We start from the raw sequence: 27,492 nt of genomic DNA, 5'->3' as shown, positions 1-27,492 counted from the left end.
AATGCAAATCGTACTGAAAAGTTCATACGAATGTGCCAAAATAGGCCACATCGTGTAATAGTTATGTTTTTTGCAGTGAGATTGTGTTTGAAGTTATGGACTAACTAAATCAATTTGGTTCCATTATAGGCTTCGGTTTTGTTAAATAAGCTCAAAATATTAAAGGTTTTCTCACCCAAACATATGTGTTGCTTCAGAAGACATTTATAAACCTTTAAATTTACTTTCATGATTAATGTTTGTGCTTTTTGAGCTTCAAACAAGTTGGGACATATAGTGACCTTTTATATCTTAAAAGTTCAGTTGTGTTAAGCTGATGAAGAGAAGTCACATACATCTCGAATTGTATGAAGGTGTCTAAATTATGAGAGATTTTTTCCTTTTTGTGGGAACTTTGTCTTTGTCATATTTTAAACACCACTTAAATTAACTAGTTTCATATTGAGGATTCTAAGCAATGTGGGTGTTTTTTTTTGCATGTGATTTGTTGGTGAAATCATGTCTAAGCGGTGGCACCAGAATCCTTCTGAATGTCTGATTTGCCGGGCTTTTGTTTCCATGGTGACAGGTGAAAACTCTAGGAAGTGTCTCAAATAACTTATAAGCAAGTAGTGCTGTGCGTTTCTCTGAGATGAGAAACATTTAATTAAAAAGTTTCCTTTTGAGTCATCGTTGAAAGTTGAAATCACCCAATGATTCCATGTCAATTCCAATGATTTTGAGTTTTTTTTGTGCAAATATAACAATATGAAGAGCAAACAGTTCAAATCACAACTGAAATGTTAAACAATGGTGGTACCTATTGACCAAAAAAAATCCAATGGGTAGGCCTACTTGCCAGTGGGCTGTCCGTGTTATAATATTCTTTAGTTTGTGGTTTATAATGTTTGGGGTTGGGGGGTTGCAATGGCACACAGTCCTCTCACATGCCTATGTTTATAAATCTATAGTTTAATGACGCTTGCGACTTGTCACATAATCGTGCCTCACGTTTCAAAAGGGTTTTACAGAGGCAATGAATAAACCAGACCTGTAATAAACCCATTTTCAAATGAACTGACACATGATTGATGTCATGTTTCCAGTATGCACACATGCGTACCATGCCCAAGTCCAACAGAACACATCGGGCCCTATTTCTCAACCAATCGTCTAATCCTGATCTAAGCACATGGTTTAAAGCGCACAGCCTAGGTGCATTCAACGCGTGTGTCCGAATCCACTTTTGCTAGTTTAACTAAACAAATATTGCGCCATTGATTTTAGACTTTAGATCAGGTGTGAGTTGGTCTATGGCGCAGTGTTTTTCAGTTCCTCAAAATAGCAACGGGCCAAAAAGGCGCCTGAGCACACTTTTTCAGACCTACACCCCCACGGGCGCTCAAATGAGCACAAATGCATTTGCTATTTAAACAAGGCGGCGCAGGACGGGAAAATGAGATCTGCGTTGGACTGAAACTAGCACTGTGCCGGGTGTACGATAGGGCCCATCGTGTCTGTACCTTCAGCAATTGTTTTGTTTTCTGTTCATTTCATCTTGTTGTTTTCTAGGAGAAATATTACTAAAGAGCTCAAAGAGTCAGCGCCTCCAGAAATTCCAGATTTTCCCCGTGCTAATTACACCTCCTGACTCCAATCATGTCAACATGAACTGAAGCAAGAGTGTACGGAGCCGAGGTGTTGTTTTGCTGTATCGTGAGCGTGAAGGTGTTGACTGAGCCGAGCTGTGCTGTGCTCTGATCATGAGCGTGTGAAGGTGTACCTGTGGAGAGCGGAGCTCAACTCCTCCAGTCTCTGAGACTCGCTGTTGTTGCTCAGCTTTGATAGGGTGTCGATCCTTTTCATGATGATCTCCAACATATCGCTGATCTTTCGCAGGACACCACGAGACTCCAGACCACCCAACACTGTCAAAAAGATGAATACAGTATGTCATTTCACTTAAATCAGACTAAGGCTACAACTTATTTCATCGCTCTTTTACTCATTAAAAACCTTTTGTTGTTGTGACCCATAACTGGAAACGCAGCCATTGTTAAGCAACACTTTGTCATTCATTGTACTTTGTTTATTTCCCCACATGGAACGCCAAAAAAAATACTTTTAAGAAAGGTTGACTCGCAATTGACTCAAAAATCTTCTCTTCTACAGTAGCTCTTTTGAAGGTTTTGATAAATTCAATTTTACACGCTACCACATATGATTGATTTGTTGGTTTGTATAAATATTTAGTAAATAACTACCTGTATAGTAAAAGACTGTGAGACTATAGGGTCTATTAGTCCACCAGCTAAATCAAGACGGAAATTCATGGAATGGCCCAATCCGATGTCATATCAGTGTCATTTATACATAATACAAGCAACAGGGCAGGCTGTGGGGTGCTTTTAAAAGCCTCATATTAGCCACTTCATCTCTCATATCTGAAGAAACAATACAAGCAGCACAAAACAGAAAAAGGGACCAATTAGGATGACAGTGGGGTTTAATATCACATCTCGGAGCTCCAACCGTCTATTTCGAGGCGCTGGTTGGAAGGAGTCAATGGATGTCTCTCACCTGGCCAATTAAACAGAACATATCTACAACTGTGAGGTCTGAAGGCCTACAGATCTGCTAGCTTCGTACTGAACTAAATGCATCTTACGATCAAAGCTAACGATAAGAACATTACAGACGAATATATTTTAAAGAACAAGACAAAGAACTCTGTGCCTGGTTTTTCTAAGATCTGCATTGTCTTAAGAAGGAATGCGATTTACATACAAGCTTTTAGAGCTTAGAGGTTGTCAGTAAATCACTACCCTCATTTTGTTTTCTATCCTGTTGCAACAGAAGATTTGGAATAAAGTGCACAGATTGTACAGTATGTATTGTATCATGGAACGGATTATGAATCTTTGTGAAGGTGGACAGTCAACATGCCAGTAAATTGTTGTTCCATGTAGGGAAATGAACAGTGTGACATTAGTGTGATGAACAATGGCTGCGTTTTCAGTTATGGGTAACAATACCAAAAGTGATGCCTTTACTGTGAAACCCAGAGGGTTCTAAAAATAATGTAAACATGGTGGTGCCGGTGTTCAGCCACCCAGAAAATCCTCTAAACGCGTCCAGCCTGAAGTGTCTAAAACCAATTTGGTGGTCAGCTAGGAACAGGTTTTTAGGGGGCATTATGGATGCATGGAAGCACACTTCTAAAATTCACTGGAGGAGGTCACCATCTGGCCAACGTTTGCCTATTTTACTATTTTTCTAGTCTTGAATATTATTTCTAATGAATTGTATGCAAATGTGTGATGCAGCAAGTGTTCTATGTAACTGCTATTTAATGTGTCCCATATTGAATGGCTACTAAAGTAACTGGTTTTGTGTAGATACCAAACATGACAGTATATTCATTTAAACTGTGGAATAACTCAAACCACACACACAAACCACAACTAAAAGCAAGGCCTTGTACTATCTCCCTGACGGTCCGGTCGCTCGTCCTCTTATGCTCCCAAACTCCTCTGTGATATGAGACCGTTGCTTGTACAGCTGACACTCGATATCACCGGCCTCGAATCTCGAGTCTCGTCCCGCCTACCTCACTACAGTAATGTACAACCCTGTATTTCAATTCAGATCGTGGATCGAGATTCTTTGTTATGAAGATTGTGATATGCTTTTTTGGGAACTTCACCCAGCCCTTATCAAAACCATGACATATATTTGAGTATATTTAGTTAAATCAACATTTGCCTTGTCTTTTAAATTCGAATCTGTTTTATTTAAATTCGACAGACTACCACAAATACAATCAGTATATATTCGGTTGAGAATCGCCTGAAACACTTCTTTCAGAGACAGTGCAATTCATGCAATTTTTATCAAATACTGAATCAGAAGAGGCACGCTGTGAAGTGGCAGATAGCATTAAGCTCGACTATAAATTTCTCCCTTTGTGTTCCTTAATCGACCTTATTAAGCAGGCAAAGTATTGTAGATAGTGAAACCAGGGGCTCAGTTCAGTCATTACTGTGCATGAGAAAGTCGACCCTATCAAAAGACTACATATAGAAACCCTACAGCATTTGCTTAATTACAAGAATAGATGGTGGTTAGGGGCTTCTTAATCTGATGAGAATGTCTTCTCTGTTTTGTACCGATAGAACTGAGCTCAATGGTATTCTGCATTTGTGTATCTGTGCAAAAAAAAGAAAATGAATATAGAATACAGCTAATATTTCTGTGTGTCTCATCTGAGAAAACAACTCAACTGTTCTCCATCAAATGTTATACTTGTTAGCTGGTGTACTGGTGTACTAAGAAGGTTTCTCATACAGTTTAACATGCAAGATGGCTATGTGGGCTAAATAACAAGGTCAACATCAAATCCGCACTAACCATCAATGCAAATTGACATAAACTCTAAAGAAATGTATTTTCAGTAGGGAATATTTTCTTCCGGGGAAGACTGTTCTACTTTCATTGAAAGAATTGTCTGGTCTAACCTTCAAAATCTGATTTTGGTATATTTTGGTTAATATTAATAATCTTCAATTCAAGCTCTTTTATTCTATAGCTAGCTGATACCCTTCTTATGCATACACATTTAGGGTCTGTAGTGGTGAGCTGAATCAATGGTAAGGTAAGGGAGACATCTAAATATGTCATTGTTGTGGTGGGCCCAGGACAGGCCTATGAGGCACTCACAATGTTAAACAAAAATATATAGGCCTAATGTCTTCCTTTGTACATAATATAATGTTCCTCTAGTTCAGAATCGTACTGTTCTTCAGAGCAAGATTTTTTTTATTTGCTTTACCTGTGGACTTTAGGACATCTATCTGAAAGTTTATGTTCACCATAAAATTAACATTGACGTATTCTGGGGACATTTTAACTACAGTCAGTAGCAGTTTAATGTCACATGATGTGCCGATTAGTTTTTTAATATTTTCGGAAATGGTGAAATATACTGTTTAAAGTTTCATGTGCGAAACATGATTTTAATTTCCTTTTTAATTTGGCTTCATTTGTAGGTGAAGTTGACCAGGGCCTGATGTATAAACGAGGCGTATGCACAAAATGGGCATGGAAATGTGCCTATGCTGTTTTCCACACACAAATCCGGATTTACAAAAAAAAAATATTGGCGTAAATATGTGTACACCGTACAGATGCTCTTGACTGTGCATACACACTCTTTTCCTTGAGTGAAAAAAGTTTTAGATTTTAAACTCTTACATTACGCAGAAGCTAAAGAAAATTATATAAATTTTGTCATATTTATAGTGGATGTGCTTGATCACTTTCTGCGGCATGCTATGTTTTATGACAGAAGTGCATGTTATTGGTGCACAATGTATCGGGTTATGAGAAAATACACTGCTCAAAAAAATAACGGGAACACCTAAGTCACACTACATTAGATCTCAATGAACAAAATATCCAGGTTAAATCTCTTCACTTGCATACTTTGCATAACTAGTGGGAACCCAATAATAAGTTTTACCACAGTAACTAACTCATAATGTTTGTCAGTAATGTGTATGGCCCTACGTGCTCATATGAACTCCCTGCAATGTCTGGGCGTACTCCTGATGAGATGGTACATGGTCTCCTGTGAAATCTCCTCTCAGACCTGGATCAGAGCATAAGTGAGATCCTGGGCAGTCTATGGTGCTTAATGGCTTTGGATACATGAGATCCAAGAGGTTCTCAACTGGATTTAGGTCTGGGGAACGTGAGGGCCAGTCAATGTCATCAATGCCTTCATCATCCAGAAACAGCCTAGAGTATTATCATGCACCAGGAGGGCTCTGCACTGCACCAGCATAAGATCTGACAATAGAGTTGAGGATTTCATCCCAGTACTTCATAGCACATGGAGGTTTTTAAGACCCTCTGAGAATGGTCGTCCCCAAGACCACCCTTGTTGTTGCCTCTACAGTGTACCTGTTGTCACTTTTATTTGCACCAAAACAAGTGAAAATGGTTCACAATCACTTATGCTTCCATACTGGGTTGATTGATGGTCCTGAGGGTTAACTGACTTGGTGTTGAGCTGTGATTAGGTATTCCCTTTATTTGTTTGAGCAGTGTATAAATATTTAGCCTGAACAATGATCAATGATGCGCTCTCCAATATTATGGTGGACACTGCTGTACTCGGCCCATTGTCCGGTTTGAAAAGTAATGATATAAGTTTTCTGTACAACCACAGCTGTACAGAGCTTGATGTCGTGTGAAGGCATTTCCACAACATTATGAAAAATACAACTGTATTTGAAGGATCTAAATTACAGATGGTACTTTCGGGGAGGAGACGAGGTGGAGATGCACGTACATACAATTTTTCTATGACTGGGATATACAAAGGGATTTTTGCGCAGGTTCTGGGCAACCTAGCTTTTGTGCATACGTACATGTTAAGGATGAAATTTACGGCGAGTTTTATACATGATGCTCTGAACCTTAAGTGTTAAATTTGATGTTTGTCTTGTTTTGAGGTTGGCTTTGTTGTAAAGCTAGGGATCGGTGAATGTTGTGAACAGTGTCTGGCTCCATCAAACTAATCCCGCTAACACATGCTGCCTCAGCTTCCTCATGTATTTATTAGTCTGCTGAAAATCCCCGATTTGTTAAACAGTGGGATCTTACTCGGGCTGATTCATGACTTCCACATGCGGCTGTATTTTGCTGACTGGAGCCGGATGAGGGACTTAAATGCTTGTGTGTGCAGGTGTCTTTGTGAAAGGTCCTTGAGGACATGATTATATATGTATTAATTCTGGGTGAAAGGGTTTAATACAGTTATACTGTCTATGTAGCATAAACATTGTATTCCTGTATGACATATTACACAATGTAAGCCTTACACCAAAACAGTCTCACCTTATTTTGTCTTATCTGTTGTCTGCCCTCGGGAGCACAGTGGCTCAGGTGAGAAAGCACTATTGCCTTATAGCAGGACTGTCACTGATTTGTGCGTGGCTGTCCCGTACGGCCTCTCTTTGTAAAGTTTACATGTTTTCTGCATGTTGCCGTGGGTTTCCTTCAGATACTCAGGTTTCCCTGGAAGGCATGCAGGTCAGGTACGTTCTACGTCTACAATATGGTCTTGTAGGTTTTTGAATTTACAGAGTACAGCAGGGTGTCTCATTTGCCATATTATGGTTCAAAATGATACTCATGAACAGTCCATCTGTAACTGCCGTGCGAGATCAGTGCACGTTTCATGGGATTATGGGCCTGTTCAGTGAGGTCAGTGCCCTCAGGAGTGAACGTGGGGACATAATCCAGGCCTTTTTTTGATCAGGCCACTCGCCTATTAAACCAGAGTCTGTGCAGCAGGTTGCCATCTAAGTGTAGGACCACAGTAGTCCATTAGTATTTTTTTTGCAAATGAAATGCAATGAAAAGTAAAGTAAAGCATGTGTCAATACTATAGATGGAAAATAGCCATCAAAAAATATCCTGAAATTCCACATTTCTGTAACATGTCTCCTTTGGAAAATAAAAAATGAAGTAACATAAGTTATGCATTCAGATTTTGACAGGCAAACGAATAGCAGTGTGTAATGCAAGCCTCACAGCTGCGCTAACACACTTAATACAATCTTTAAGTCAGAGCCTATCGCATCTCTTTGAGAGACTCTATAAGAACAGCTTCGCGCAGCAGGCTGATAGGTAAACATTCAGAGTCAGCTCAGACTGATGGGTAAACATTCACTGCTGGCTGCAAGCCTCTGAATATAGAGATGTGTACTGCTGTGATCGACTCTGGGTTGATATTGTAGTGTGTTGTAAGGCTCGCTGGCTCAGTGGATAAAACATGGGCTTTTTAAGCAGGTGTTGAGTACGAGCGCTGTCTGGGGTGGGTTTATGCAGAGTGGGCAGCACAAGTATGCTGGAATGTAAAATATTGGCGCATGGAAAGAATCCTCCGCTGAATGTTCCCTTGGGGATCAATATAAGGCATCTGTCTTGTAAGAGCTGCGAACAGAACAGCTGGGTGAAATCTTCAGCAGTGCGAGATCGGTTTTCTTCTGCAATAAAGGCAGATGTGTTATTGCTAATTGGTACACAGTTAAAGTCACATGTTTGTGAAGTGCCACATATCCAGAATGACAGTGTTTGGTATGGTGAGCATGGAACTTTTAATAGTATGTTATTGGTGGTTGCTAGGGTGTTCTGGCTGGTTGCCAGGGTGCTTTATGACGCCCATCATAAAAAGTATGTATATCAAAGCATATAGCAAGAGTGTCTCGTGCTGTTTGAATTCAAGATATGCAAAGTGCAGGATCTTATATTCTTGAACGGCATGATTTTATTTGTGAATCAATAAAAACGTATTTTTAAGTGAATGACTAGGATACAAGTGCATATGTGGATATATTAAACATCAACATAAAAGACAGTTAAGTCTTTTTCTAGCTAAATGAAATGAAAGGTTATTTTGGTTGAAGAAGCTGGAAGAAAAAAAATGTGTGTGCAACAGAAAAGTAATGAATTCTCAATTTTATCCGGAAAACGTAATCCCTTCCTTCGTTCTCGCAAAATAAAGATAAATATATAAATAATTATCAAAAACTATTTCCTGTTTGTTTACCTGCTTCTCTCCCCATTTCAGTCTACACAGACTTGCTCTTTGTCTCATCTTCGTCTAGTGACAGCTCGTGATGAAAGCGCTTGGGGATTCATCGAGTGTATGTGCTTAAATTAGCATATGCTTTCACAGGGAGCAGATATGGGAGTGAAGAAGTCTGCAGGAGGTATTAGAAGGCTTGTTAGTGAAAGGGCAAAAGAGCTATGGGATGATATTTCAGAGGTGAGGGCAGGAATGCGTTTTTCCTCATAAGCAGAAAAGGACTCCTCACACGCTCCTCCTCACACACTTTACTGCCCCTTATGACACCTAAACGATGACCATCTAGAGGAACCAGGCATCTTCTCATTGTGCCACGCTATTAGTGAGTAAAAACATAAATTAGATCATTTTCATTTATTTTTCAGATTTGTAATTGTGATTTGGGATTCGTTTTTTGGCTTTTAGATTTGTTGTTTGTTTTGCGATTTGTTGTTTTGTTTGGCACTTTACGGCTTCCGTAGAAATGTGACATTTAAACAAAAATAAATTCAGACAATTATCTACAAAATACTTTATGAATGGAGTCTGTTTGTTAGGCCAAATCAATTGCAGAAGAGAAAGTTGGATGAAACCAGAATGTTTGAGGTATAAGGTGTTGGCTTGCATGTACTGTAATGAACTTCTGGAGAGTTCAGCATTGGCTATCTTTAGTTTTATCTCATTTGCCAACCATCACAGATCAGTCTTACATTCATTAATTACCTCAGACTTGCCAACATTGATGATAAACTCTATTTCATATGCTTTTCTAATAATTTTGAAAACATCTCTCCCACAACTCTTAGAAATAACACCCACTTTTGACACGACCAAAGTCTAATCAGATCCTGTGGGAACGTCAGAAAAAAGCAGACCTCAAACATGGACTTTTACAGATACCCAGAACCGTGAAGAACGGATACACTTATGTAGACTGCTTGAGGTTTAAACACCTATAAGGTTCCATATGGGTTGGGATGTTGTTTTATAAGACATGTGAACAGTAGGCGGTGATGCGTGTCATGGAGCTTTGGAACAGAGGTGATTTCTGACAACCGTATCTGTTTTTCATGTTTGTTTGATTACTCGGTCCCAGCCTGATCCGAATCGCATTGTTTGCTTTTAAATGGTATGTTTGCATCATCAACACGTGTTTCCAGAGTACTAGTGACAGCTGTTTGACAGGTACAGACGCCACATTCACTGTTTTATTCGTATTGCTGTGCCTCTGGGATGCCTTTACTTAACACATTACAGCACGAGCGTTGCAAAAGAGGTGAAGAACAAGCTGTGATTTCAGTCGAGAAGTGTGGCAATGAGAATGGCTGTATGGAACTGTGTACATCATGAAAGTGATTTCTGGTACAGTAGTGGATTGTTTATGCCAATTTCAAACCAAGCTGAACCACACACCTAAACTTCAGATCACACTTTCAAGCTAATGTGCATTGGAATTTAGAGAAGAGCTTCTACACACATCGAACCAACCAAACCGTGATGTCCTGCATCAAAAGCTCGCCTGTCAAAGTGTCATAAATAGCACCCATCGTGCTTTTCATGTGCAAGCTCTGTTAAAGGTTCGTTGTGTTGCCGACGTAATCCCCATGCTTCAATTCCCCTAAGCATAAAATGTAATGATCAGATGAAAGCTAATTAATCACGATCAGATCACTGCCCAGAATATGAATGAATCACTATAATCATGTTAATTCTTTATAATCCAGGTTGATCCTCGACATGATATGAGGGTTCATTCCAGTTCTTGGAATCTTTATGTGGAATAGATTCGAAAGATTCATTCATTGATTTGTTCAGTGACTCTTTCTGTGGTTTACATCAACAGGTCATCTTGTGCCGTGCCTGAGTAAAGGGCAAGTTGTGGCTGTGCGTAGGACCTACGGTGCGGCCTCAACGCCGTAGGCAACCCGAGGGAGGGGTTCGAACAGACCAATCACAGTGCGCGCGGGGTCCGCATTGAGTGTAATGGAATGTTGTGCGAGTACAAGCGCATGACGAAGAAGGTAATCCAAAGGGTCTTTTGTAATGAATCCAAAGGAAAAAATCACACGAGCGCACGAAACACAATCAAAACTGGACAATAAACTGAACACAGGCACCGGCTTAAATAGGACAGATGATCAGGGACAGACAGGTGAGAGAGACTAATAAACATAGGAATGGACAGACAAGTAAACCATAACAGAACTGTGACGTTTAGTTGACGTGTTGTTACATTTTTAGAGAGGGGCACGTCAGGATATAGCGTAGGGTACACGTCTATGCGTAAGCTACACCGTACACACAACGCACGACATACTGTATATAGTAAGCTATTGAGTCATGTACAATCTAAACAAATCTCATTTTAGTTCATTGGCAATATCTGCATGTCTACAGATGTACTAGTGTTTATGCATCGTAAACTTTTATGCCAACAGTTTGTTTTGCCTCCATTTTGCCAGAACAAAGAGGATGTCTCTTCAATGTCTCATTCATTCGCACTGCGTAAAAGTCATTTCTTACTCAGCATTTGTGTCTTGCTTCTAGTACAAATATCTGAAAATGCTCACTATCAAGATACATTTCCTTGACAAAGAAAGATTATTTTTTACTGTTTACAGTGGTAATTCATATAATATGGTAAATACTACCTGTACATATATTATGGATGTTCTGTTTTCATATTTTTCTTTCTATATTTAACAATGAGGTTGTATTTGTTTTTTAAGGGTTACCCAGGAAAAAGTCATAATATATATTCACTCTCATGTCTTTCAGAACCTGTATGATTCTTTCGTCTGCGAAACACAAAATAAGATATTGGATAAAATGATTTAACATAATTTCAAGGACATTTATAAATCCGAGAGCTTCATTTGAACTTTTACAAATATTTAAATATTTATTTCTGCTAACATCCGAACAAAAATGAACAATTTAATTTGCATTAACTAACATTAGCAGAGATTAATAAAGGGCGTAAAATATGTTGTTTATTGTTAACACCATTACACTGGAGGAAATCAAGTCGTGTGTGTGTGTGTGTGTGTGCGTGCGTGCGTGCGTGCGTGCGTGCGTGCGTGCGTGCGTGCGTGCGTGCGTGTGCAAAAATAAATATAAAACAATATAACAGCAAAAATAGAAAGCCATGTCCCCACACTGTGAACTGATGAATTAATTATCAGAACACATCAAATGATCACTTGTCAGAGTCCCGTAAACCCATGAACCCATGAAAGATTTCTAGTTATGTTTATAGATTTGGAGTAGATTTTGAATCAGTATGAATCAGAATCAAAAGAGATGAAATTGGGAAACTGGGTTTGCTTGCTGCAGGTTCCAGATCTCATTCTGTCTCTCTGAGCTAAAAATACATTCGTATAAAAGAATTATGACCACGGTTTTACTCAAAGAGAGCCCATGAATTATAAGAATATCACACAACACAATGTTTTATTAGTTATGATTACAACCCGTTGGGTTGGATTCATAAAAAACAATGTACAAAAATGAAATTTGTGATTTCCCCCACATCGTCTTTAGTGACAAAAAACTGTATACCCTGTTAATGCTGAATGATCGTGCCCCCCCAAAAAAAACTAAACTAAATGTACAAAAAAAATACAGATTGCTTTTTCCAAATACAATAATCATGGACTTCATGAAATTGAAAATTCAATGCAGACATAGGTTTACGTTCACATTATACGCACTCTTCGCGAATATTTGCAAAAGAGTACCACCACTGATTTTCCTCCACTAAAAGCTCATGCTTTATCTAATAATTCCACCAACTTGGCGCAACTCAGTCATGTTGGTGTTAAAATGTGAAGAAAACAAATATGGATTTTTGTCTGATGAGTCAGTGTGAAATTTTGGAGCTCTTTTTTTCTTGGCTGTTTCCCAGTACTTGTGGGAGTACGTTATAAAAGGGAAGAAGCGGTTCTGCCACTAAACTGCATGGATTTACTGATGAATCACCAGCTGTAACGTGACCTGAGGGCTTCGTGGGAGCAGCAGGTCAAATTCACAGCTCCACAATCACTAACTCCTCTCAGCTCCAAATGTAATGTGTGCCCACATCTGTCCAAGATATTTAGCATCAGGGACTGAACTGTTGAGCTACTATATGAAGCGCTATGAACACATATCGTATGTACCCAAATTTAAAAGTCGACATAAGATTAAACCCTACTGCCCGTGTTCATGTGGGATATTGCTTTCCTGTGAACCTGAGATTGATTGTTGTAATAATTACTTATTCACAAATATGTACATTTTGACAGCTAACGATAACTGATCATTATATTACATTAGAAGCTGGTAACCGATATATTGGCCGATTAAAACATTCATAAATATCTACATACTGTACTGTACCTACAGTACATCAACAGTGTTTGCTAATAGCAGGAGGAGAATGATCCTGTCTGAAAGACGGAACAGTACTGGGTTTTCAATGTGCACCAGAAGTGGTTCAATTCAAAACTGAGATTCATAACTGATCCTCTAAAATATATCGGCCTGATTTTATTATGGGGCCAATACAGATAAGATCATTAAAAATGATGTTTTTCGGTCCTTAGCGATATAGATGATGTATTCTCAATAATAATATATAATTGATCATTATAAATGCTCAAGTATGCCACCTGGGAGCATCACAGAAGATTCAAATTCAAGATGTATTTTAATATGTTACTGCAAGTAAAACAAATACTTTTCATTAATATTTATATTATTTATTCATATTTGTATTATTAAATGTTGTTAATAAATCCCTGAAATTGTTTCCATTTTGCCTGTTGTCGCAAATGCCTTTTCCTTTTCAACCCCTTTTGATTGAACTACCTTCCTTCATTCAGCCCTGGAGAATCATAAATATTAGAATGTCAGTGTGGTATTTAAACAGAAAGCAAGAGAGATATTCACATTCAGGTGAATGTATAGGATATTCTTACACTGTATAGAGACTGACCAGACTGAAGGAATAGTATTTGCATGGATCTCCTGCTGTGCCAACTGTCAACTGTCAAAGGCTACAGTCTGTGAACCCTGCACTGAATCTCGACAGTCATGAAAGAATCCATCTCTGATTTTTATTTTGGAGAAATATATAGATATCTGCTATCTGCTACAAAAACTATTTTACAGCACCTTCTCTATTTGATAAATGAAAGCAAACACTATGGTGCCCAAAGTCTAGTGAAATGATGTACTTGTGGTTGCACATAATAAAGTTGACTCAGCATCATTTCATTATGTTCAATTTGCCAAATCCCCCCCTTAAGGGCAGATTCCAGATGCCCATAAAAATAACATAGTTCAGGAGGGCGGTGAAGTGGAGGCGGAACCGGGGATGGGATGGAGGGCCTGGCCCATGAAGTGGGAGCGGGCCAGGATCGTTTTGCAGAGGCAGAGAACTCAGAAGCGTCCACCTTGGATGAGGCAGAGAACTCAGAAGCTTCCACCTTGGATTAAGCAGAGAACTCAGAAGCGTCCACCTTGGATGAGGCGTGGAACTCAGAAGCGTCCACCTTGGATGAGGCAGAGAACTCAGAAGCTTCCACCTTGGATGAGGCAGAGAACTCAGAAGCGTCCACCTTGGATGAGGCGTGGAACTCAGAAGCGTCCACCTTGGATGAGGCAGGGAACTCAGAAGCATCCATCTTGGATGAGGCAGGGAACTCAGAAGCGTCAACCTTGGATGAGGCAGAGAACTCAGAAGCTTCCACCTTGGATGAGGCAGAGAACTCAGAAGCGTCCACCTTGGATGAGGCGTGGAACTCAGAAGCGTCCACCTTGGATGAGGCGTGGAACTCAGAAGCGTCCACCTTGGATGAGGCGTGGAACTCAGAAGCGTCCACCTTGGATGAGGCAGGGAACTCAGAAGCGTCCACCTTGGAAGAGGCGTGGAACTCAGAAGCGTCCACCTTGGATGAGGCGTGGAACTCAGAAGCGTCCACCTTGGATGAGGCGTGGAACTCAGAAGCGTCCACCTTGGATGAGGCAGGGAACTCAGAAGCGTCCACCTTGGATGAGGCGTGGAACTCAGAAGCGTCCACCTTGGATGAGGCGTGGAACTCAGAAGCGTCCACTTTGGACGAGGCAGAAGACTCTGCAGATTTGGAAGCAGCGCACAGCCCAGACACACAGCGGAGCAGCAGGTACAACTGGTAAAGCTGATTCCAAGCACAACTCCTTAGGAAAGGACGCCACTGGTCTTGGGACCAACGGACTTGGGACCACCGGACTTGGGACCAATGGACTTGGGACCACCGGACTTGGGACCACAGGACTTAGGACCATGGAGACTGGAAGTTCTGGGCCAGAGACCCACTTAGCAGCAGATTCTAATGATGCGGCCATCTTGCGAGTGGACTCTGGATCGGCGGCCGTCTTGCAAGTGGACTCTGGATCGGCGGCCATCTTGCGAGTGGACTCTGGATCAGCCCACGGTAAAGGGAGATCTTCTCTGCACCAGGGCCTGCTCCACAAAGTTCACAGAACTGCCTTGAGGATCAAAACTTGCAAGATGAGTTCTAAGGGGTTCATTGAAGCTGCAACGGTAGAAAACAATAAGTGACTTACCTGGAAAGTGAGTTTTGATGAGAGAGGTCCAAAAAGTCCTGGGTATGATACTTGAGGGAGTTGCAGCCTTGGCGTAGCATAAGTAAACAGGCTCCTGGGGAACAAGATCTGCTGGATCCATATTTGGTGTATCGTTATGTCACGGATAGCAGAGGGAAAACAAGCAGCGGATCCACATGCAGTAAATGATGTTTAATATGAATCCAGAAGACACACATACGGTTAAAACCAGGTAGAATAGCATGGCACCCTCAGGTGGCAAACCGAGTTGCCAGCAACAGGGCGTGACAGCGGGGACCCAACCCGGATTTGATTTCAATAACAGGAACACCACAATGAAATTGTATGGTGTCAGAGTACTGCACCATTACTGAAACTACTATTCTTCAGTAAAACAAATTATATTTTAGCTGTAGGGACTGGGCGGCATTGAAATTATATAAATCAATAACATAACAACCACGACTGATAATATCTGGTTAAAATCTATCCAAAGTGTGCCCATTCATCCTGATGACAGTGGGTCGGCTGGCACATCAACTATGCATTATTTAACATATGTATACGTTATGCCAGATGTAAAACTGACAATGTGCACATAAAGACAGCTGGATATTTAGGTCTTGAAAACCACAGAAAGTCTTTAGTAACTTTTACAAGTTGAATGAACTCAGACTTTAAATTATTGTGTGCAATCTGAATTTGAAAGGTACTTCATGTACATTTCAGGTAGGTTTCAGGGTCATAATGGAAGAGGATTGATGAAACCTTGTCTTTCAGCAATTAGACGTTCTGTTTTTCTGGCTTAACTAACACAAGCCTGCTATGTAAAGAGCACTCTGTGCCAACCCACTCATAAATGTTCATTAAAAATGTATAAAAACAAAACTCTTCTAGAACAGCCATTAGTATCCATTAGAGGCTTAATCCCAGAAACTGTGCGTGATGATAATATTCAGCATGTTCATGGAAAACATGGTCATAAAAAGGGTGTGAAAACTGAAAGGATCCCTCGTGTGAAAGAGTATTAGTAAATCTAATAAAGACCGGCTCCCATTCAGGAAGCGTGAACTGGAACATGCTGGGGTGAAGCATTACTGAAATTGAGCTCTACTGGGGTTGGAGCATTGCTGGAGCATTACTGAGCCTGTCCTCTAAAATTGTGCAAGAATCTATGACCTGTGTGTTAAATGAACAAGTTTTGTGCTGCACGAGCATTTGACCAAAACAACAAAACATGTGACTTCATTTTCAAGAAAAGTGTGAACTTTTGACACGGTCCCTAACCCAACATTTCTCAATTGTTCAATTATTAAAATAAATTCACTGCATCCAATGAACTAAGGGGAAACATTTTATTATACAATGCTTTACACATTTATTGAGTCACACAATTTAAATGAACTATTGCTAATATTAATGCTAATAAAATATCTAAAATAACATTTCTTAAATATTTTGTAAACATGTGCATTATTATAACACGTTTATTATAGGAAAAAAAGAGGCTAGTTGTTATAGTGTTTGTTCTATAGTTTTTTGCCAGTGTAGACAAGGTTAAATGTTAGGTTGGGATAAATTGGTTCATTCAAGCTTATAGAGAAATAATTAAACTTAATATGCACTAGCCCTAATTTTCCTTGCAGTGGAGAAATAAAGCATATGTAACATAAGCAACAGGCGATGCTGTAACCCCACACAGCTCTCAGACATACACTTCTCTATCGGTGATCCACAGTGAAGTCTCTCGGGACATCTGATGTTCTCTGTTTCATTCACCACGCTAATTGAAAATGAACTGAAAAGCGCAGGCAACTTTCGCTTGCAGCTGGGCTCTCTAAGACCCCAAATGTGATTAATGCAACATTACAGAGGACAGATGAAGTGTTATCCAATCGCAATTCGTGTGTAATCACTTTTCCGGATTAGGAAAAGTCAACACGTTTTAAAGTAAAACGGTATTTTTTAGCTATTAAAAATCAATCTGACACAGAACAGAACAAATATTAAAGTAACCCTTTCATCTTTTACAGCGCTGAAGCTCAAGACATTGAGAGGAGCAAAGCTCAAAAACTCACGATGCCCTTGTCAGGCTGATCAGCAGGCATTGTTTAATGAGCGAATTGTGCACAGCTGCTTTTTCAAGACGTCAGCCTGGGAATGGTTAATTAATCAGATTGTGCTCTCTCTCTCTTTCTCGTTCTCTCGCTCTCTCTCTCACTACATAACAGAACACTAATCCATCATTTTCAGCTTTACACTGAACACACCACGCAGCAGTTTTCCAAATGGAGCTCTTACAGTAAGACCTATTTTACACACTTCAGTACACCATTTGATCTCGGGCACATTGTTAAAGCCCAAAAAATGAATATTGCATACAAAGGCTTTGTACTAAACATTAGCCTGATTTCTAAGTAGGAAGCATTTTAATGCATCAAAGGCACACTCCCAAAAAAACAGCTTGTGCTTCTGGCCAAAATCTACAACAGTACCACTTGTTTCTTTGAGATGAAAGCGATCCTATAATGCACTAGTAGTAAAACAGAGTTCGAGTTACATCAAATTGAACATTTATTTTTATACTTCAAATCAGAGTTAGTGTATAAGGTTTTAACACACTGAAAGTTAACATTAGTCAAGTTTTTGGTAACACTTTACAATAAGGTACCCTCTATAAAGCATTTATAAATGTGTTTGTGTATGATTTATGGTTAATAAGTCATTTACAAATGCATAATAAAGTAGTTATAACTGCATGAATAAAAAGGAGATTCTAACGAATACCTGCCAAATAGTGAGCGGGTAAAATAAAAACAACATAACACCCTACATTGTCCAGACAGACTATATTGCAAACAACATCAAGATTATAATGAATCTGCTTTTGACTCAAATAAATGATGAATAAATTCATTTATTAAGCATTCATAACATGTGAGTTAAACATAGCTCACTTTTTGGCAGGTATTTCGTTAGAATCCCTCTTTTTATTATAACAGTTATAACTGCTTCGTAATGCATTTGTAAATGACTTATTTATCATTAATGAACACATTTTTAAATGCTTTATAAAGGGGACCTTAATTTAAAGTGCTACCAAGTTTTTATTTGCCGCATACCTATGCAGAGCATTTTGATTTCCATCTCTGTCTGTCAGGACCTTTGAAGGCCTATGTGGGTGATAGAGAGCTAGGTGAAGTCAAACTCAAACCCAGAAGTCTTTTATTAATTGAATCCCAGAGGAAGGGCCATTGCCTCATAGTTTCTCTGTCTGCAGAAGTGCTCAGCTCAGAAAGCTCTGCACATTTCCACGGATTTGGAGGTTGTAATTTATAAACCGTTACACATTCCTCAACCCTTCAGGTGTTTGTTTTTGAAATAATTTGGCAAATATAATTATGTTTACAGATACTAGTACGAGTTAGGTACGGTACAACAGACCCCTCAGGGAAAAAGCACTAATTTTTTTCTACCAACTGTGAACTGCATCACATTTGCATGTAGTGATACATCTTGAACACGTTTTACTAATACCCCTCATTTACACAAGTCTTTTGCACCTTTTACTATGTCTTAATCAATTTCACCAATTTTCCCCCATCAAGTGAATTCAGCGTGAATCTGTCTGCACTTATAAAGGGTTAACCAAAGACCAAGAAAAAGCACAGCTCACAAAAAAAGCATCTCTGCAAAATAAAATATTCCCTTTCTCTAAAAGGTGGCTGCATCTTCCTCACGGACACGTTCTTTTATGACATCGCTGTCAGAGAAATGGCCTCTAGCATGATATATTTTCATACCCGTAAAAAGTGATGACTGAAGACGAATGGGTGCGCTTGGCAGACAGAACTGCTATTTGCAGCTCAAAGACCTCAGTATAATCAAGTCTGTTAAAGGCCAGCGCAAAACCCACCATTACCCCCATTAAATAACCCATAAACTAACACTCTCTAAATGCCAGCAGATGAATTAGACACGCAGACGCCCAGAGCAGGTGGACGTAAAGACCAGTGTGTTATTAATGTACCTTCGGTTCGGATGCTGAATGGGGAATCGCCCAACCGCTTGGCCGAGAACTGGCCCCCCAGAGAGGTCATTAAGAAGCACAGACTGAAGAAGCCGATGCCCGCCACAAAAATCCTGCAGTGAAGAGAACAAGACAGAGAGATGTATGAATGTTCTGGGCTGACACAAAGACCGTGTTGGTGAAAGGGTGCCGGCCCGGACGATAATGCGACAATTATAAATTCTTAATTACAATTTTGTGCTTCAGTACCTCTTGTGTGGCCATGTACACTCTTTAAAGAAAGTGCACTTTGGGTACGCACTTAAAAGTAAAGGTGCTTCGATGCCATAGAAGAACCTTTTTTTGTCTAAATGGTTCCATAAAGAACCTTTAACATCGGAAGAACCTTCCTGATTCACAAAAGGTTCTTTGTGGCGAAAAACGGTTCTTTAGATTATAAAATTGTAAGAAAGAGACGTTTCATCAAAGAACCTTTGACTGAATAGTTTTTTTGTGGAACCAGAAATGGTTCTTCTATGGCAAGAACCTTTTAAGCACCCTTATTTTTAAGAGTGTGACCTTAAATGAAAACAACTTATTCGCCCTCATGTCGGCCTCATGTCATATCACACCTGTACATCATGAGTTATTTTATAAAAATGTCACATGCTATTCAGTGACCTGTGATTCCACAGAAACCACCGTACATCCGAGGATTAAGTGACGTGTGACTACTCAGCCGGGCTACTTTACCAACTAAAAGTTCACGATAACACTAAAAATATGTAGTCACAAATAAATGCTTTGTGTCCAAATACTTGTATATGTGGCAAGTAATATGTAACAGAATAACGTGCAGCCATGTGGTAATCATCATAAATCAATCTTGGAAGGTGTGAAACCACGTCTGTCAAGCTCCAAAAGTGACAAAAACATTGGTTGATATGCAGAATAAGATATTAAGGCTGATGCCAATGGGAAGATTTACGGTACGTATATTTGTGTCTGTTGTGTCGTCAGTATCGGGCTGCCTTGAATTGAGACGGACCCTTACAGGTGTAGACAATGAATCATGCAACAGCAATAGTTTTACTTACTAATGTCCTTGTAGAACTGCTAATACAGCATTCAGCCATGATTCATTTATTATGTTTCATGTCAAATAAAACAGCTTTAATTAGACTGGAGTCTTCATCAATGGAGTGTTCCATTTCATTATTTTTTGCTTTTTCATCATTATTTCATTACTCAGATATGGTCACCATGAACATTGTTGTTTTCAGCGAGAAAAATCACAGGAGGCAGATTTGGAATGAGTTGTGACCTGACGGAATCACTTTAGATTAGAGTCCGATTCTGTATATCTACTTGTTGCTTATTAGCATGCATATTGGCTGTTAAGACACATTGTGCAGCGGTCCTCCTCTTCTTGCTTTGGAGGTCATTTTACAGAAATGCCTAGTTTCAAATTCCTTAGACGCATTAAAGCTCTCATTAGGGAACTGTTTAAATTCATTGAGTGCTTGTCTGCTGCTGGGGATTGTTAAAAAACAAACAGATCTGGACAATATTCTCTAAAACGAAGTGACGCTATTCATCCACGGCAAATTCATGTTTGTCCTACAGACATTTCGACAAAGTGGAAAATAAAAACTATGGGAGTAAATGGGGGATGAGATCTGTTTGGTTACTGTCATTCATCCGAAGATCTTCCTTTGGGTTTAGCAAAACAAATACATTTATACAGGTTTGGAACAGTCTGAGAATGAATCAATGATGACAGAACTTTCGTTTTTGGTTGAACTATCCCTTTAACAGTGATGGGATGCAAACTTCTGTTCCTATTTACACTTTTCTGTCTTAGATCAGCCGTTCCTAACATGCTGTATGTTGACATGCTCATGTTTAATATAGTGCCTGATATCCTGTTAGTCTTTTTAATAACGCTTTAACAGACATCTCGCCATTGTGCAAATAATAAAGTTCTAATAAATCTTAGAATAAAGATTAAAGTTAACTATTTTTCACAAATACATCTCATTTTAACAGGCCTGCCACTTTCCACATCCTAAACAACAAATCAATTCAGCCCCATTTGTAGCAGCACTACAGATGTTTGTAAGTAATTTTGTTTCATAGCGTTTTAAGAGAAAATTACTTTTTGTGCCCTATCAAAAAGAACAGTATGTGTGAGGGGTTAAATTAGCAAAAAGCGTAGATTTACAGAGCATTACTAATAAAAAAAGATTTATCCCACGAAGACCACAGTCTATTTTATGAAAGAAAATTCTATATTTGATCAAATGTATATAAAAAATAGCTTCGAACGTTAGGTTAGGATAAAAAAAGATGGTGTATTGGTAATACTTGTAGCCTATGTTCGTGTATTTCTGGTCAAAGTATCCTGAGGACAAAAAAGGTTCTGACCCAGACAATATCGCCAGCAAGATTCGCGTTCGCGCGAAAGATGACATCAATATGTCTTATTTCTCACATACATTCACTGAGCTCAGCCTCTTATTGTCACATGTAGCCTAAATAAATCTTCTCTCAAAAGAGGAACATGGTGCCACCTCCATAACATCTTTACGCAAACAACATTTTCTACAGTAAACACTTAGAGGTCTTTACCTTTGTCAGTCTCTGTAGAAGTGCTCGATGTGGTAGCACCATGATAGTAAATAAGCAAAGTTTGTGTCGTTTATGAAAAAATTTATTCCATAATTAATCATTTTGACCGACTTCACGGGTTAATGGTTGAACTAAAGTATCATGGTTAAAAAATATATAAATAAACAGCCTATATCTGAATAACCTTATGCTGGGTTACAGATCATTTAAAGGCTCGCGTTGGGTCGTAGCTTTTTATTTTCTAGGGTAACGACCGCGGATTTACCTTTTCATATTTAAGATGAAGTAAGTCTTACCTGAAAGGTTTGAACGTCAGAAGGCATCTTCTTCCCATAGTTACACACTCGGTATTAACCGCAATCATTTTTCCGACTGTACAACAACATGCAAACTACACAACGCATCCCTTGTTCTCATCATGTTGCTTTATCCTGTCTCCTTTGTAAGTTTGCAGTCAAAAGAGCCCCTTTTCGTGAAATCTCTTTGATGAAGTTGCCGAGAAACGCGATGCACCGTAAGTCCAAAGATTGCTGGGAAAAAGTAATCACCAGTTGGTCACATTAACTCTCGTTCCTTACAGTTTACAAACAGCGCCAGAAGTCGATAGTCCACAAAGGCAATAGTCCGTGTCGGTAAATAATGAGGGAAGTATGAATGAGTCCGGCAGAAGCTCCCGAGGGGAATGAACGCGTCCCTCCAGAACTCACTGCGCATTAATAGAACCAAACCCAGCGTCAACACGAGATCGGATCATTTCAAAGGCATACCTGGCGTTTTCTGTTTTATATGAGCCATCACCTGTATCATCTTCGAGAAAGGCATTGTTTCAGTTTCTCGGTGTAACGGGAACGCGACTGAGCAGTTGGAGAGGAATGGTTTAAAAGCACAAACCGCGCCGCTGTGGTTTCAGCACGCTGGACAGCGCTCAATGCAAGAGACGTCAAGAGCGCCATCCCATGGTTTTATTCCAATGTACCGCGATAATCTCATCTGGCACAAGAGGACTAAGACTATTTCATGCAGTCAGTGTATTTTTGTGTTGTGTCAGGGCTGGAAGAACCTCATGCACTTGGTTCCTAATGAAACCCTACAGCCTGAAAAATAACCTTGAATGAACCGTTTATTTTTAAGGGTGTATGTATTACCAGCATGCCTTGAAAAGAGAATTCACTTGCGATTTCTGTGGAAGAAATGTTCTCATTACTGTATTACACCAAAAAGAATCATAATAAAAGTCATCTTTAAGAAAATTACAACCAATAAACATGAAGCTTTAGGTCAAAGAGTAGCGAACCCAAGCGGTGGGTATATATACAAATTATTTAACCCAACAGCATTTTCAGTGCGCAAAAAGAGCTTTGTCAAACCATGAGTAGCACTTGCACGGCTTGTGTTTCTGCTGGTCTCATCGTCATTACATTGGAGCCCCGATAACCCAGAGGACCATTATCAGTGCTGCCCACACCTCCAGATGACACACTTCATATCCAGTGCTGAGTCTGACAGATCATCCATTAATGAAAGACTCTCTCTGTACCGTTTAAGATGCTGAGGATCTGCTTTCAAACAAAGAAAATCAATACTTCTCTATTTCCCAGAGCTAGAATCGCACAGTAGCAGTATAACTACAAAAAAAAAAGAGTACAGTGGTGTACAGAACTTTCAAGCTGTGTGAAATCCATATGATCCTGAATCCATATAGTTTCAGTGCACCTGCAGGGTGGCAGCATTTCTAATCGTTGCAGAGGGAAGCGTGTTTGAAAAAGAAGATGATCATTTAAAAAACAATGCAAATACATCATAAAACACCAATAATGCAATGAAATGCTCCTCGAATGTACAATTAATAGTTAAGGGGAAAGTAACACAAGGTGCGGTGAATGGTGTTGCTACTTGTCCAAAAGAAGAAAATGAATGGTGAGTGCTACTTGTCCAAACTCACCACAGTAATGATAGGGTGCTGTGAGGGGTTGCCAGAGTTTTGCTGTGGTGTTGCTAATGTGTTCTTGCTAGGTGGTTGTTTACTAGCCAAAGTCTATATATGACACATTTCTCAGATCTATCCCATACATTAAATCTATATGATTTGAACTATTGTATTATTCACATATTCAAAAATGTACATAGTCATTTATATAACTCACACACTAAAAAGTGCTGAGTTGTTTTTGGTCAATTTTGGACAGAACGCACTGCAGGGTTAAAATGACCCAATGCTGGGTAGTCTTCATCCAACTATGAGTGGGAACAACCCAGCAGTGTGTTCCATCCAATATTTACCCAGCATGTGTCAAAAACAACCCCATGCCCGTTGTGCAAACTGATCCTTGTATGTGAGCAATAGCAAGCATCCCCAATAATCAGAATATACGATTTGTATGCCAAATAATATACATAACTGTGGGAATTTTAAGGTTGCTAAGCAACATAGAACGTAAAAGACTTCCAGCTTAGATATGCTTTGAAAAAAGCTAATTGAAGCACAGTTGAAATTATCTGTTTTTTAAAAAAAGAGGACCATTTTAATTTATTTGTCTTAAACACACCCTGAGGACAGCTTGTAAAATGATGTGGTTACTCGTGAGAAACGAGAGAAATATAAATGACTCCAGTTGGAGTGACACTCTATCTGTGCCACTTTTCAAATTATTATGCCATCTCTTTGAATCCAATGTAAATGTGATCGCCAACTTGCTTTTAAAAGAGAACATGTAATATTATTCCAATACAAAAAGATCTCGATTTTACACCTGTCTCCAATACCTTCTCATTCATCTCACACTCCTTGTTATAAGACAGCCACTCAACTTGTGTGTTTAGATGCCAATATAGCACTTCAGGCTCACAACTCATCAATTTCAATTAGATCTCACCCTTTCTCTAAATGCACTCATTCATTCATGTATGTTAAGAGCTATCCACCCACTCCAACTACTGAGAATCTAATTTAGCATTTCTCATCCAATCCTTTTCCGATTATGTTATGAAAGCTGCTTTTAAAAGCATGGTGCTATGGAAGAGTGCACTTTTATAACCTCGGGGCCTTTTGACTCAAAACCTTAAGGAATGATGACAATAACAGGATCAAGACTCAAAATAAGTACTACATTTGATGGATTATTATTACTGTTTGTAGTGTAGCGTTCACTCTTGGTATTATTAATTTAGGGATGTAAACAAACCTTTACCTCTAGGTACTAAACATTGGCACACACAGTCATTCATCACACGCCATGTGCACGTTTAGCAGCCGTGTTCTGTTGGTTTTCTATGCAAGTCGTGATATGCTGTACATTAAACAAGGGACCTGAGCCACACAATGCCCTGGAAACCTGTAATGGTTATTGGGAGAAAGTGTATTTTTTTGTTGCACAAATGAAACAATTACATAGTGAGCTCGTATATAACCCATACACAAAGCTTAATTTTAAACTTATGTTAAACTGTCCTTCATAGATAAAAAGCAATATTAAGAGAACATAATAATTCAAATGATTATAAAACATAAAGAGCTGGGTTATATAATTGAACGCTTTCCAAAGTTTTTATCGTGGAGTCTCTGATTCACACTGTTGTGGTTGAAAAGGTGTTTGTTGTGATGTTGTTGTTGTATATAGTTTGTGTAATCGGTCTTCCACTAATGAAAGTCGCTTTTAATGACTTTATAGACTGTTCTGTGTGTGATTAATGGCAATCTCTGTCTCTCGTTTCTTCAGTTCCACCCATGTGTACTGGTTATGATCACCCTCATGAATCACATGTATCGTGAATGACAGAACTGGAGGCTCAGAGATGAAGTGTGTATGCGTTTAAATGTGCATTAATCACACGCTATTGTGGTGTCATTTGTCTAACGTCCTGGTCTACAGTGAAGACAACTATAGCAACTCTGCCAGAACCCAGATCTAGGGCAAGTGACCAACATACTGGCTAGACGACATCACGTGATGGACTATCATCTGAATATACCGTATGGAGCTGATAATACCCATACTCGATGTAACAAATCACAGACATCCCTGATAGCAAACGTCTATTTGACTTCTGCATTTACAGCTGCAAAACATTGTTTGCTCGTCTGCAATAGGTCTCGGAGACGTCTGCTGTCAGACGTCATATAGACCTCCAAAAGATGTCTGTACGATGTTTATGATTTAGAATGGATGTACAGCTGCTCTTTGTAAGATGTTTAGCAGACGTATTACAGACATTCAGACGTCTCCGAGACGTATTGCAGAGGAGCAAACTATGCATCGCAGATGTGTTGCAGATGTAAAGCAAGCGTCAAATATACGTAAGCCAGATGGATTGTGCTATCTGGGATGTTATTTCACAATTCCGGCAGTCAAATATATCATGAGGACTTTTGTGTAATATTTTAAAGCTTCTAAATACTTTTCTCAATGTTTGAGAGTTTCCTTAAGAGCATACGCTTCTCTCTCATCGAGTATGTCCAGATTCAGGTCCCAAAAAGGATGTCTTAAAATGATAAAAGAAAGAATATGATAAGAAATGATTTAAGATTATAAGGGTTTTTTGTTTTGTGACATTATAAGGTTAAACATTTTAATTTCTCTCATTAATAAACATGATTATGCAACAGTCATCCACTTATTTTAAGAGAATTCCTCTAAAACCACAGAGCCTATCATTTATACTGTATTAATATATATATATATATATATATATATATATATATATATATATGATCATATCTTTTATACAGTATATTCAATTGGTCTAAAATGATTCCATTTATTTAAAAAAAACATATTGTCCTGACTTCCGTTTTGAAGAAAATATAAAGACCGGACCTCTTGGAACTTTAATTGAATACCCTGATATACAGTATAAACATATACACACAGTAGTGTAGAAAAGTGAATTCACTTTTCAATAAGCACCAGTGCCTTGTGCAAAAAAGAATGCAATTATATGTTTTAATACAGTTCATTTGGCAATCCAGCATCAATCGAGATATTATCATAAAGTATGACAGCATACTGTAAGTTGTTTTCAGGTCACGTTTCTAACATTATGTTCACTGTTGTGGTTGTCATTATTCAGTATGTCTGTAGAGTGTGACATTTATTCGCATTATTAATTCATTAATGTCATCCAAATCTAAAAAGGCCACTCAACCAATGGAACCAAGCCACAACAATATAAACACACGATAAAGAAATATAGATGCAAGAATATAATATATTAGGATCTAAATGTTCACAGAAGAAAAAATGTCTGCGAGTGTGTGTCATGTTTTCAGTTTGTATGTTTTGACCGAGAACGGACTGGCCTGGACTCTGGACCTGAGGAGAAGAAAGCCATTTCCAGGCACAATGATGCATCCTAGATGTAATTTAAAAAAGGCACTTGAAAAGTGTTATCAACATTTTTACATTTACATTTATTCATTTGGCAGACGCTTTTATCCAAAGCGACTTACAAGTAGTTTTATACAGTGGCACATTACTGCAGAGCAATCAGGGGTAGGGAGTCTTGCTCAAGGGCCCTTCAGTCATGACCTGCTGGCACTGAGATTAGAACCGGCATCCTTCTGATCACAAGCTCAATGCTCTAACCATTAGGCCACAGCTGACCGTGCTATGTATAGAGCTTTATTTTAGTACTAATCATTTCTATT

The 27,492-nt window shown here is 39.1% G+C and overlaps 1 protein-coding gene across 1 annotated transcript in view; it reads right to left on the bottom strand.

Moving 5' to 3' along the window:
- Nucleotides 1-22,212, bottom strand: part of mgat5b (alpha-1,6-mannosylglycoprotein 6-beta-N-acetylglucosaminyltransferase B) — a gene marked incomplete at both ends in the record, with an annotated part of 77,491 nt that extends 55,279 nt beyond the window's left edge. The window contains 3 exons of the mRNA XM_079457418.1: nucleotides 1,763-1,907; nucleotides 19,239-19,351; nucleotides 22,145-22,212. Coding sequence (XP_079313544.1) covers nucleotides 1,763-1,907; nucleotides 19,239-19,351; nucleotides 22,145-22,212 — 326 coding nt within the window. The remainder of the gene's footprint in view (nucleotides 1-1,762; nucleotides 1,908-19,238; nucleotides 19,352-22,144) is intronic.
- Nucleotides 22,213-27,492: the final 5,280 nt, after the last annotated feature.

Source organism: Barbatula barbatula, assembly GCF_947034865.1.
Source record: "Barbatula barbatula genome assembly, chromosome: 5".
NCBI classification, from domain to species: domain Eukaryota; kingdom Metazoa; phylum Chordata; class Actinopteri; order Cypriniformes; family Nemacheilidae; genus Barbatula; species Barbatula barbatula.
This window is presented reverse-complemented; position numbering and strand designations above follow the sequence as displayed.